Source organism: Elephantulus edwardii, unplaced genomic scaffold (assembly GCF_000299155.1).
Source record: "Elephantulus edwardii isolate Elephantulus edwardi_28Jun2011 unplaced genomic scaffold, EleEdw1.0 scaffold00465, whole genome shotgun sequence".
NCBI classification, from domain to species: domain Eukaryota; kingdom Metazoa; phylum Chordata; class Mammalia; order Macroscelidea; family Macroscelididae; genus Elephantulus; species Elephantulus edwardii.
Genome location: NW_006400215.1, coordinates 95,120 through 109,212, shown reverse-complemented (window position 1 = coordinate 109,212; position 14,093 = coordinate 95,120). Strand labels below are relative to the sequence as shown.

General features: G+C 37.3%; 1 protein-coding gene across 1 annotated transcript in view; it reads right to left on the bottom strand.

Annotated features, from left to right (window-relative positions):
* Positions 1-14,093, bottom strand: part of SLC17A5 (solute carrier family 17 (acidic sugar transporter), member 5) — a 79,884-nt gene that overhangs the window by 37,377 nt on the left and 28,414 nt on the right. Inside the window, exons 3-5 of the mRNA XM_006902879.1 lie at positions 9,435-9,668; positions 4,555-4,642; positions 1,718-1,804 (exon numbers count right to left, since the gene is read on the bottom strand). Of these exons, the coding sequence (XP_006902941.1) occupies positions 1,718-1,804; positions 4,555-4,642; positions 9,435-9,668 (409 nt within the window). The remainder of the gene's footprint in view (positions 1-1,717; positions 1,805-4,554; positions 4,643-9,434; positions 9,669-14,093) is intronic.

Genomic DNA, 14,093 nt, shown 5'->3' with positions numbered 1-14,093 from the left:
CAGAGCTTACATATATAAGCTATATATAGAAAATAAATAAGCTATAGATAAATAAGTAAGCTATATAGATATAGATAAGCTATATGTGGATAAGAGATATATATGTGTGTGTATATATGTATGTATGTATGTTGTTGAGTGTCGTCAAGTCGAGCAGACTCATAGAGACTCCATGAACAAAAGACCAATGCCTTTCTATAAGTTTCTCCAAGTTCATAGAATTTTCACAGGCATGTGGTTTAGGAAGTGGATACCACTTCTGCTTCCAAACCTGTCCTACAAGTGGGAGCTCCACCAAACACTGTCCACATGGTTAAACCATTATGGCATTTGATACTTCAATGGCACAGGTTCAGCAACCCAGACTACCTCGGTATAGCAAACTGACAAGCAATGATGTTCAAAGTGGAAGAATGTTCCTCCAAGATATAGCAACACTAGTATTACCTAGCAGTGGTTAAGTGTCATCAAGCCAAATACATAGCGACCGTATGAACAAAAGGTTATATATATATATACATACACATTAGCATATGTTAACATATGTTAGCAGCCAAATACATTGTTTACCATACCACTAAGGTTTCTTATTGGTTGCAAGAGTGGCATCCTTTTCCCAAACATCATGTCTCTGGAAACTCTATGAACTTTGATAAAAGACGATAGCTATAGAAAGGCTTCAGGTCTTTCATTCATAAGTTCGCTGAGTCATGCTCAGCTCGATAGAAATCAACACCAGTAGGGTTTTTTCTAGCAATTAAATAGCAGTTGTAAAAATAAAAAAGAAGTAAATTTTTTTCTATAGCGTTTGGTAGTGTCAGAACCCTTGAAAATTTGCTTTCCTAGCTATTGTGTTAGCCCTTATTGAAGGGCCTGGTCTCCAGATACCTTAACTGAGAACACATGGTCTTGTAAATCATCAACAGCATTGGGACAGATATAAGAGAGAGCACTTTTCACACTGTGGGCGTTACTATGAGAGGCAGTGGTGGAGAGAGGGTGAAGAGACTGTGACACTGCTGAGATGAGATTGTGGCAAAGTGCAACCAGAGAAACCCTGGAGATAGAGGCTACAGTTAAAAGTTTTGCTTGGTGGATGATTGAATTAAAAGCCGACTTGTAACTGTTCTGAGATAAAGTTTGATGGATGACTGATGAAACCAGAGGTGCATTTGTGCTGCTGAATTGAACTTGGATTTTAAATAATGGAGGAATTGTGAATTGATGTTAATCTGGTTTGAGACTACTGGATTAAATAAACCTGGACTTGCACTACTGTGTGATATTCTTTGCCTCCCCTGCTTTCCAACCTAATAAGTCTCACAACTGTCAGTAGAGCCTATGAATCAATTTGAAGTGAACGTTGGCCCAATGGTTGATAGAAAAGGGTGCAGAGGCATGTGGGGTAGCATGTCTAACTATGTAGTTATTTATTTGGTACTACGGATATTATTGATGAGGACAGTTTCCCTCTATAAAGCAGGCAGAAGTCAGACTCAGCCACCCTTACATGGCATCTGCTCCTTTTACAGATTTCCAAGGCAGTAAACCTTTATAGTCTGAAAACATTTACTAGTCTGAAAGCAGACTAGTACATCTGTCTCCCATAAAACACTTTTTAGGGTCAGACATTGACCTTCTAGATAACAATCAAGGGCTTTAACTACTGTACCACCAGACTACTTTGTGTGTGTGTGTGTGTGAGTGATAAACTTACCAAAAAGGTAGAAGACATAAGTCCAATCCATATAGAAGCAAATTAGTCCAGACAGAGGAAGAGAAATGACTGTTCCAAGCTGTCCTCCTGGAAAATGGCAAAAATCCTTGTAAATTTTGGGTATAACAAAAAAGGAGAAAGTCTATGACTTAAAGAGATGGGTGGCAGATGATCTACTTAAATCCTACTGGAGTGGCATTGTTGTGGTTGTTATGTTCTGCTGAGTACAACTCATAGTGATCCTATGAACAACATACCTGAATCCTGTCCTATTTTGTGCCATCCTCATCAACTCTGACACCTTTGAGTCTAATGATACAATCACTGTGTCTATCCATCTTGTTGAGAGTCTTCCTTTATTTTGCTGACCCTTCACCTTCCCAAGGAATGTCCCCCTCCAAGGAATAGTTTCTCCTAGCAACATGCCTAAAGTATAAGAGAGGAAGCTTTGCCATCTTTGCCTTCATGGAGCAAAAATCCTTTTTCTAAAAAGATTATTAAAAATCCACAACTGTGAAACATACAAAATGTACCTATAACTCCTATTGTCTAGGTAGCTCAGTTGGTAGCATGAGACTCTTAAAATGTACCTATAATCATGTAGCTACTGATTAATTAGGAGGGGTCAATCATTTTTAGATCCATTATACAACTAATTTTCAAATCTACGTATGTTATAATTGAGTAAACACAATCATAGAACACTTGAAACAACAATGAAGTTTTTAATAAACTAATCTGCCCACTCTCTCCAAATAAAAATATTTTAGATAAATTATAATTTAACCACCAGTTGAATATATTTCAGTAGAAGAGGAGGAGCCAAAATGAGGAATTAGTCATTGTTTCTTCTCTTAAATTATATGAAAGAGAGAAATACAAGCAAATAATAATTGTTACAGATTAGAAAATGTTAGATGCCACAGAATTACATGGAAATTCAAATATGTGAAAGTTTACTTTTACCTTTCAGAGGCCAAGAAAATAGAGAATATACATCTAAAATAAAGTAACATCTAATAAAGCAATAAATGTCTAAATCTAGAAGAATAAACATCTAAACTGGACTTTGGAAAGATGAGTATGACTTAGTCCAGTAGAAACAGAGTAAGAGACAAGGTATAGAATTAGATGCATAGAGCTCGGTGTAAAAGAATGGAAGTATTGGATCTGGGAACCTATAAAGGAAAGGAAACCTGGAAAAAGAGGCTGCCTAGGTGGCCTCATGGTAAGTAACTGCACTGCAATCCCAAAGGTATGCAGTTCGAATCCACCAGCTGCTCTTGGGGAAAGGGATGGGCAATCTCCTCCTGTATGACTTACTGTCTTTAAAAATCTGCTGGCGGGTCACCTCTAAAAATCTGCTGGAGGGTCAGCTATGAGTCAGTATACAACAATGGGGTCAACAACAGCTATTGAGTATCCATTCTATGATAGGTACTATGTGCCAGGGACTAGTTAGGTGAAATGAAGTAACTTGTTGATTACTGTGGAGCTGGAATGGACTTACCACGAGGCTACCAGAGCTCCCTTCTATTTGCTGTTTTCTAACCACTCACATGAATTTCAAATTTCTTTGTACCTTTCCCTAAATAATCTCCTGTCTTTGCACAGCAGTTCTGATTGGCTTGGAAGCTCTTTACATGGCTGGCTCTTGACTACTTTTCACTTTTAGCTTAAAAGTTATTGCAGAGATGCCTTTATAAACCACTATATCTAAAATCCGCCAGGCAAAAACCTTTTCATTCACTCAACAGAAGGCCAGGACTTCTAGTGGGATGCCAGAATTAGAAATCACACACGAAGCTTATGTTATTTCGCCTGTAGTTCAAAGTGATGGCTGAAAAAAGTACAGAAAAAGATACAAAAGAGAGGATATGCTGACATGTGCACTAGAAGATAAAATTAGAAATCACAACATAGGGACAAATGTTATCTTGCAACTGTTAGATATTTAGAAAATAGATTATATAAATAGAAAATATTCTGTATAAATAATATTTGAAGAGGTAACACACTTTGAAATAAATGATGACAGATGGAAAAAATGGTAGTTGTCAATTAAGCCACAGTGATATAGGTTGACAGATTAAAGAGAAAATTCAACCATGGAGTTATACTCCAATGCACACCCATGTTTATTGCGGCTTTGTTCACAATAGCAAGGAATTGGAAACAACCTAAGTGGCCATCAACAAATGAAAGGATAGAGAAACTGTGGTATATTCACACAATGGAATACTACGCTGCAATCAAAAACAAGGAACTCATGCAATATTATTCAAAATGGGCGACTCTGGAGGACATTATGCTAAGTGAAGTATCTCAGTCACAAAAGGACAAATACTGCATGGTGTCACTGTTGTAAAACAGGACTGACATCGGGGTTGGGGGGGAGACTAAGAAAGATGGGTTCAATAATGTTTACTGCATTGAAACAGATGATGGAGAAAACTGTTTAAAAGGGATATGTGATTAGGTATTTTTGTCATGACAGGAGTCTAGAGCAAAGGCTACATGGTGGAGTGGACCTGGGGGAGGGTTTGTAAAACAATGAAAGAAAGAATTTTTCTTTTATTTTTCCAAGAGGGGAGTATACTGGGGGGAGGGTTGAGAGGGGAGAAAAGTGCAACAATGAATGAATGGAAATCCAAAGTCTCTGTAAATTTTCATTGAAATTAATAATAAAAAAATTTTTTTTTAAAGTTATACTCCAAAACCTTTCTTTTCCCTCAATCCAACCTTACATGATTATGACAAGAAGGACTTTTTCCTATCAAGGTTAATGCATACATAACAAATTATAGCAAATATTTTAATAAGAATCATTATTTCACCTGCGTATGAGATGCTAAGCAGCTTGCTTCTTTCAAGAGGGGGAGCCCAGGAAGACCACATCGCATGCATGGCTGGAAATGTAACACCCTAATGGAGGAAGAGGGTATTTCTGATGAAGTATGAAGTATATATGATAATACTTTAAATGTATTAAAATATTTTGCTGCATTCTTGCTGTTCAAAAATTCTAAGGGTGAGAATTAAACTAGAATCAGGTTCCATGAAGTGAGATGTTCCTTTTTTAAAAAAGAATTTATTTGAATAAAAACTTAAAAAGCAAATTGGAAAAAAAAATTTTAAAAAAAAAAAGCAAATTGGTTTTCCTCTCAACCAATCATATGCACTTCGTTGCAATGCTCTCTTCCTAGATCTTTTCTGAGAATTTCATTTCCACTAACTCTTCTATCCCGTTTCTTCAGTTCTTCTGAATTTTATCCCTGAGCAAATGCTGCTCTTCTGACATGGTTAGCTATTCTAAGCAGTGGGCCGCATCCCTGGTGTTACTGTTCACCTCATAGGCCTATTGTTTGATTGAAAGTTGAACCCCAGTGAATTTTGTTTTAATTTCAAAGAATAACTGAGGGTCATAGCTTGATAGTCTTGGAGATTCTACCAGTTCCTATCTAACTCAACTGTAGTCATTGTTATGTTTTTTAATTTTACTCAACATTTTTCTTTCACTTTGTTCAGGACCTTCCACTGTGATTCCTTTGCTTTTATGCATCTTTTAATTTCTTCACTCTTTGTTCCAGACAGGGAGAAACCAGCAAGTGAACCTTCAGATGGCTGCCTGAAAGCTTTTATGACTTCAGTTGCTACTCACCAAAGTAGGACTTAGAACACCTGTCTTTGTGAACTATGCTGTACGAATTGACTTTGATGTCCTCACCATATCATCTTGAGGTCCTAGGACCAGTAACTAAACTCCCTCAAGGTTTTTAGCTATGGTTAAGATGTTTACATGACTTTGGTACCTGTTTGCTCTGCTATATACAGAGATAGATTCATAGCATAAACAAACATCATGTAGAACTATCATCTGACAAACCTACATATGGTCACAAGCACAATTCTTATCTGTTCTGCATGTAGATTAATGCTTCTTATTACTAGTAGTAATAAGACGTGACATATGTAATGCTTAAGAAAGGACATTTTTATGTTTTAATCAGAGGGACCTGAAGGAAGAATGTCTCAGTTCCCCCAGCGCTGACCATAGCTTGAGGAAGCTGGATAATGTCTTGATAAATGACCAGATGATCAGATCCTGATAAGGTCCTGAGCCCGATCACATATTGACAGGACCCCACCCCCAAATTCCAGAGCAAACTATCTTCTCCTTCAAATCGCCTTAACAGCTCCTATAAAAGGAAATTGCTTTTGTATGCCTGTATGCCATTCTGATCTTCTCTGCATGCAGTTACCTGTGTCCCTCTCAGACCACTCAATAAAGGCCTGTTCATTTCTTGGGATCAGCTTCTTTCTCTCTCTTTCAACTCTTTTTTTTTCCTATCTAACTTGGGGCTAATTTAAAAGATCTCTATTTTTTTTATAGTAAAAATGGGAACATATAAAGATAAATACTTTAAATAGTTCTGGGTGATTTTCTAAGCACTCTAGCAAATAATCATAACTGAAATTTATGACTATCCTGTACCTGAGGATGGAAGTACTACGCTCTCATTTTTAAAGATAATGGAACTGACTTTTAGACATTATCTAATGTTTCACCCTTTGACACAGTAGAGCTATTCTGCAGGCTCTGGGTTTCTGACTCAACTCCATTGCCCTTTCCAGCATAGCATGATGCAATACTACTGTCAAACAATACTACTGCAAAACAACTGTCATGCTACATATCACACCCAGAAGTTTGCATCTTTGGGTCAAATAAATGTAAGAGAGCATAAAATAAACATATATCTAGCTCCACAGGTAGAAGTTAAAAGTTAGGAAGGAAAAGAGATCACTTATATAAAGGCAGGAGTGGTTATGATGAACATGCAAAAGATAAGTAAAGGGGAGCTCTGGTGGCCTAGTGGCAAGAAGCTGCAACTACAATCCCAGAGGTGCACGGTTCGAATCCACCAGATGTTCTGCCGGGGAAGGAGGAGCAATCTCCTCCTGTACCAGTCAGATCTGATTTGATGGTACACACACACAAAAATAATAAAATAAAAAGTACTAAAAAAAAGATAAGTAGAAAGAAAAGGAAAATAATTAAAATTTTGAAAAGGATAAAAATTTTAAGAGGAGGGAAACCAGCAAAAATCCCAAAACACTGGTGTTGAATTGATTTCAATGCATGTTGTTGTAAGGTGCCTTCTAGCTGACTATGACTCACAACTGCCTTATGAACACAGACCTGACCTTCCCATATCTGGTACCATCTTCACAATCTCCCTACTGTTGTAATCATATGTCAATCCATCTTGTTGAGGTTCTTCCTTTCATTGACCCTTTACCTTTTCCAGCATGATGTCTTCTTCCAAGCACTGCCTGACAACACGCCCAATGCATGTGAGCTGAAGATTCACTATCCTTGCCTGACTGCACATGCAATCCAGCAGCACTTCCACCAAGACAGATTTATGTTCTTTCGGCAGTCTATCCAACACAATTCTAAGGCATACATTCTTCTTCAGTCTTCTTTCCTTATTCGTTGTCTAACTTTCAGATGCATAGAAGGTAACTGAAAAGATCATGGCTGGATCAGGCACACTTCAGTCTTTAAACTGACATCCTTGCTCTTCAGCATTTTAAAGAGTTCCTTGTGAGCAGACTTCCCTAAGGCAACATGTCTTTTTGACTTCTTGACTGCAGCTACCATTGGTGCTGATTGTGGATCTAAGTAAAAATGAAGTAGTTGACAAATCCAATCTTTCCTCCATAAAGCATCATGTTGCCTATTAGTCTGGTGGTGAGGATTTCTGTTTCCTTGATGTTGAAATATAACTCATATTGAAGGCTGTAGTCATCGATCTTCTTCAGGTCTTCCTCACTTTCAGCAAGAAAGGTTGTGCTGTCTACATAGAGCAGGTTGTTGAAGAGTCTTCCTCTAGTTCTGATGCCACATTCTTCTTCACAGAATATAACTTTCTGAATGATTTGCACAGCATACAGATTAAATACGTATGGAGAAAGAATACAACACTGATGCCTACCATTACTGATTCTGTTTGGACAATAGCTTCTTGATGTATGTGTAGGTTTAACTTGAGTACAATTACATTTTCTGGAATTCCTATTCTTCTCAATGTTAAACCATAATTTGTTATGATCCACAAGCTAAATGTCTTTTCATAGTCTATAAAACATAAGTTTAAAAAAAAACACACAAGTAAACATCTTTCTGGTATTCTCTGCTTTCAGTCAAGGTCCATCTGATATCAGAAATGATATCCCTCATCTCATGGCCTTTTAAAAAAATTTTTTATTAATTTTAATGAAAGTTTACAGAGACAGGGTTTCCAGTCATTCATTGTTGCACTTTTCTCCCTGCTCACCCCCTCCCCCAATTCACTTTTCTCCTTGATGAGTAAAAGAAAAACTCTTTCATTGCTACGCAATCCCACTCTCCAAGTCCACTGCACTGTGCAGTCTTTTCTAAATCCATCTTGAATGTCTGTAGTTATCAGGTAGTTTTAGCTATTTTTGCATAATAGCAAGATTTTACTTACATGTGATATTAATGTTGATCAATAATTTTCACACTCTGTTGGATTGACTTTTTTTTTGGAATGGGAACATATACAAATCCTTTCCTGTTTGCCAGGTCTTCTAAATTTATTCAAATAGAACTCTGGTGGCCTAGTGGCAAGAAACTGCACGGCAATCCCAAATTTATTCTAATAGACTGGTGAGCACATCTAGGGCTGCATCTGCTAATTGAAGTATCTCTATTGATACTAATTCCATCAATTGCTGGGGCCTTATTTTTTGCAAGCGCATTCAGTGCAGCTTGGACTTCTTCCTTTCGTCTATTGGTTCTTGATTATATGGTATTTCCTGAAATGTTTTAATTAGACCAATTCTTTCTGGTACAGTGACTCTGTTTTCCTTCCATCTTCTCTTTTCATGCTTTCTGCATCTTTCAAGATTTTGCTCTTACAGTTCTTAAGTATTGAAATTCAAGGTTTTTAGTTCTTTCAGTTTGAGAAATGCTGAGCAAGTTCTTCTCTTTGGTTTTCTAAGCCCATCACTTTTCACAGTTCATTGTGATACTTGGCTTTATCCTCTCAAGTTGTCTTTTGCAATTTTCTGTTTAATATACCTTCCAACTAATAGCAATCCTTTATGACAGAAGAGAACAGAATCATAGCATTTTTAAGGTTGTAAATCTCTTTGGGAGGAAACTTTCTTATCTTTCTCCTATGGAGAAGCTAGTGAGCTTTAAGAGAAAACCTTTTGGTTAGTAGTTCAACACTTAAAAATAATAATCAAAGAGGAAAAACTCCATGAATAACAATAAATTTAAAAGCAGGCACTTTAACAGTTTATTATATAAACTACGTGTTAGATTTGGACAATCAAAGATAAAGCAGAGATAGACAAACTGTTCCAAAAGTACAAGAGCTAAGAATGCCTCTCTTAGTGATTTTAAGTGTGGTTTCATTTCCCTCTTAGACTATTAGCTAGTAATTCTCATTTGGAAAATATTTCTAAGTTGCAACTTTTGAGTGCTTGTACTCAAGACCTTATAGATCCATAAGTGAAATCTAGTCAATTATTTTCTAGTCAATCCTACCTCTATTGAAAAATAAATATCTGTATTTTATAATGTTAATTTTTTGTTTATAGTAAAATAAAATACGATCTTTAAAAAGAAGAGAGAGATCTAGTGAAGTAAAACAAAACAGTAAAAAAAATGAATAATTACCTCTCCTAGTCCTTCTAGTGTTCTGACTGTAATGAGATATCCAACCCCTAAATCTGCAGCAAGGGGAGTAAATAGAGTGAAGACAGCGGTGCCAAGGATCCCAAATCCTAGCAGCAGTTTGCCACCCACTTTGCTGGCAAGATAACCTCCAGGAACCTGCGTGATGATGTAGCCATAAAAAAAGGAACCAAGGATCCATCCTTGAGTTTCTGCATCCCATTGATACTGTTTACTCTATAAGGAGAGAAAACAAACAATCCTTTAATATATCAAATTAGTGGCCCCTTCCCTTCATTAGTATACAAATATAAGTTTGAATCATTGATTCAGATTAAAGAATATGCACACCATCTAGTAAGTAAGCCAAACACCAGAATATAGTCATACTGTTTCTAGAACTCAAAGTCATGAACTTCATGATAAGCTAGTCTATGAAATTAGACTATAGGACTCACAAAAACATTAAAAAACTTTGAGAAAAGATTGAAACTGTCAAGGATTTCCTTTCATTTGGATCTATAATTGACACCTGTGGAAGCAGCAGTCAAGCAATCAAATCATGTTGGGCAAATCTGGGCCTAAGGCCTCTTTAAAGACTAAGCAGGGGCAGCTATTGCTGCCAGTTTAGGGCCTGTGTCAGGAAAAGGAAGTCTTACTCATATACAGTGCCACCCAAAGGTAATAAAGGAGGTCAGAATTGCTTCCACTGTGGAAAGCTGGGCCACTTCAGTAGACAGTGTCACAGAAGAGAGCCACAGATAGGCAAGGGAGTAGAGAGGAAGCCCCCACTCACTTGCTTTAAGTGTGGCTCTGAAGGACACTTGGCCAAGATGGCTCACATCAGGTCCTCGTGGCAGACAGGACTGACAGGCCCCAGCTCCCAGCTGGAAACAAAGGAGGATGCTTCAACAATTTAGATTCTCCCAGAAAAGCCGTGGATGAGCATTAACATAACTGGTCAGTATATTCGTTTTCTCCTGGACACAGAGCCTACTAATTGGTCCTAAAAGCCTTCTGAGGTCCCAACTCTTCTCACTATCTCTTAGTTGTTGGAATGGATGGAAAACCTCATAAGCAGTTCCTTACTTCACCTCTACCTTGCATGTGAACTTCCGAGTTGTAAAACAGCCCAGTGGTAGATGGAATTTGCTGCAGGACTTAAGAACCATAAATGGCATAGCTGAGCCTCTACATCTTGTGGTTCCTAACCTCTACACTATAATAGACAATGTGCTAGTCTATAGGCCTTTTATTGTAAGAACCACCTTCCCTCTGTAACTTGATTTGTGCCACTACTAGAACCTCTACTCGGAATATTATTGCTTGTTAATTTTTGATTCATGTACTTTTAACTTGTTAGTTAAATTTGTGTCTTCTAGCTTGCAACACCTCCATGATACATCTTCAAGGATATGAACATGTACGGCTAAGCACAACTGATAACAGTGCATCTAAATTCCAAAATCAATCTCCATAATAGTCTATGTGTTTCCTACTGCCAAAGGGGTCCTTTAGAGTAGTGAGAGAAGATCTTCACCCTGAAACCCACAGCGTCCCTTTTCAGCAGAAAGTAGCTAAGAGAATACGCCATCCCCTTTTCCTTATGAATCAGGGTGAAGTCTCTCTCAGGGAGGAGTGATAGGGAGTGGCAAAGGGCACACTGACAAAGGAGATTAATCAGAACTGCCTTTGACAAGCACTGTGGCAATTGGACAATTAAAACAGACTTTCAAGGGGGGGAGAAGAACGAACTGAGGAGGAGGGTAGAGAAAATAGTGCAACAATGAATGAATGAGAACCCCAAATCTCTGTAAATGTTCATTAAAACTAATAAAATTTAATAATCATTTAAAAAAAAAAGACTAAGCGATACCTTATCCAAGCCATAGTATTTTCTTACCACTAGTCTACCCGAGGTCCCTAAAGCCATAGTATTTTCAATTGTTTCACATGCATGAAAAAATAGGATAGTGAATAATGGAGAGCAAAGAAGAATTAATGCCTTTGAATTGTGGTGTTGGCAAAGCATAGTGAATATATTATGGGATGCCAAAAAGTAAAAAAAAATTATATATTATATATCTATATCTATCTATCTATATATCTTGGAAGAAGCACATCTAGAGTGCTCCTTAGAGGTAAGGACAGTTAGACTCGGTCTCACATGCTTTAGGAATGTTATCAGAAGGGATCCATCCCTGGTAAAAGACATGATGCTTGGCAAAGTAGATGGTCAGCAAGAAAGAGGAAGACTCTCAACAGATAGACTGACATAGTGACCATAACAATGGCTGTAAGCTCAGAAGAGATTGTGAGGATGGTGCAGAATCTGATCAGGTTTTAAAAAATTTTATATTTGTTTCAAAGCACATATTTAAAAATTAATAACATGCTACCATTCGTGGTAATCTACTATGAAAAATAGTATGAAAAATAAGACTTTGGTTAGTTGACATGCTCTGTGAAAGTCTGATAGGGTTTTTTCCATAAGGTTTTAACCATAAGGTTTTTTCCATAAGGTTTTAACCATAAGGTTGCCTGGAATCAGAACTGACTCAATTATACCTAACAATAACTATAATAACGATGATCACGAAGGCTCAAAAAGGAACCATTAGTTTAATCCATTAAAAAAAAAAAGAAAGCCATTAAACACAAAACAACTATGAGATATCATCTCACCCCAAGTCAGAATAGCAAAATTTAACAGAACAGCAAGCAACAAATGCTGGCAAGGTTGTGGAGAAACTGGAACCCTTACTCACTGTTGGTGGAAGTGTAAAATGGTGCAACCCCTGTGGAAGGTGGTATGGCGCTTTCTCAAAACATTGCAAATAGAAATACCATTCGACCCAGCAATTTCACTTCTGGGAATATACCCCAAAGAGACCATAACTGCCATCCAGGCAGATATATGCACACCCATGTGTATAGCAGCTTTGTTCACAATAGCAAAGAGCTGGAAACAACTCAAGTGCCCATCAACAAATGAATATATAGAGAAGCTCTGGTATATTCACACAACGGAATACTATACAGCATTGAAAAACAAAGAACTCATGAAATACGCAAAATGGATGACCCTGGAGGACATGATGCTGAGTGAAATATCTCAGTCACAAAAGGACAAACATTGCATCAGACCACTGTTGTAAAATGGGACTGACACTAGGATTGAGGGAAGACAGAAAAGGAGGGGAGGAATGATGTATACAGCATTGAAACAGATGAGGGAGAGAACTGTTTAAAAGGGATATATGAATGGGTTTTCTTGTTATTACAGAAGTCTAGAGTGAAGGCTGCATAGTGGAGTGGACTTGGGGGGCAGGGATTGCATAACAATGAAAGAGTTTTTCTTGTACTTTTCAAGGAGAAGAGTGAAGTGGAATGGGGAGGGATGGGCAGGGAGAAAAGTGCAACAATGAATGACTGGAAACCCTAAGTGTCTGTAAACTTTCATTAAAATTAATTTTTAAAAAAGTCATTAAACAAGATACTGCAGTGGTTGAACTAATCTATGATTTAGGTCTGATTTTAAGCCTTATTTTCTTAACTTATTAGACATGCAATCTGGGAAGAGTAAATGAAAAGGATTAAAGTGTGACACACATTAAAAATTCCCTTAGTGTTGGCTATCATATGTGTATGCTGCTGTTGTTAAGTGCCTTTGAGTTAACTATTGCACATAGCAATCCTATGAACAATGAATCTGAACTCTGCCCTAGTCTGTGCCATCCGGGCCATCTTTGAAATACTTAAAAACACTGAAATACTTAAAAACACTGTTACAGTCAATGTGTCAATCCATCTTGTTGAGGTTCTTCTCTTTTACTGACCCTCCACCTTTCCAAGTATGATGTTTTTTTCCCCAAGAAAGGGCCCCTCCTAGCAATATCTTCAAAGTATGCGAGACAAAGTTTCATTATTCTTGCCTCCAAGGAGCACCCCAGCTGCACATTTTCCAAGACATAATTGTTTTGTCTTTTTGAGTCATAAGGTAAAGTACTACTTTTCTCCAACACCCAATTCCTCTGTCATCCTTATTTATTGCCCAACTTTCAGCTGTATAGCAATAACTGAAAAGATTATGGTTTGGATCAGGTACATCTTAGTGATCAAAATGACGTAAATGCTTTTCAGCACGTTGGAAAGGTCCCTAATAGCAGGCTTTCCTAGTAGCTTTTGATTTTCTGACTGCTGGTGACAAGGGTGTTGACTGTGAATCCAAGCAAGATGAAATACAGATAATTATCACCCCATTTTCTGACCAAGCACTTGAACAAGCATATGGAACAATAAAATAAAAAAGAGTAAGAATTTAAACTAAGTCACACAGTTCAAGTTGTAAATGTCTGTCCATTAAGGAGTAACATACAGTGAGGTACTATAGAGATTTAATGACTGATCTGACTTAATGTATTTAACTTAATGTATGTAACAACATATGTAAAGTAAAACACACACCATAACAACATAAAGTTAAATAATCCAATAGAAAAGTGGGCATAGGATATGAACAGACACTTCACCAAAGAAGACACTCAGATGGCTAATAAGCACATGAAGAAATGTTCAAAATCCCTAGCTCTAAGAGAGATGCAAGTCAAAACAACCATGAGATATCATCTCACCCCAGTTAGAATAGCAAAATTTAACAGA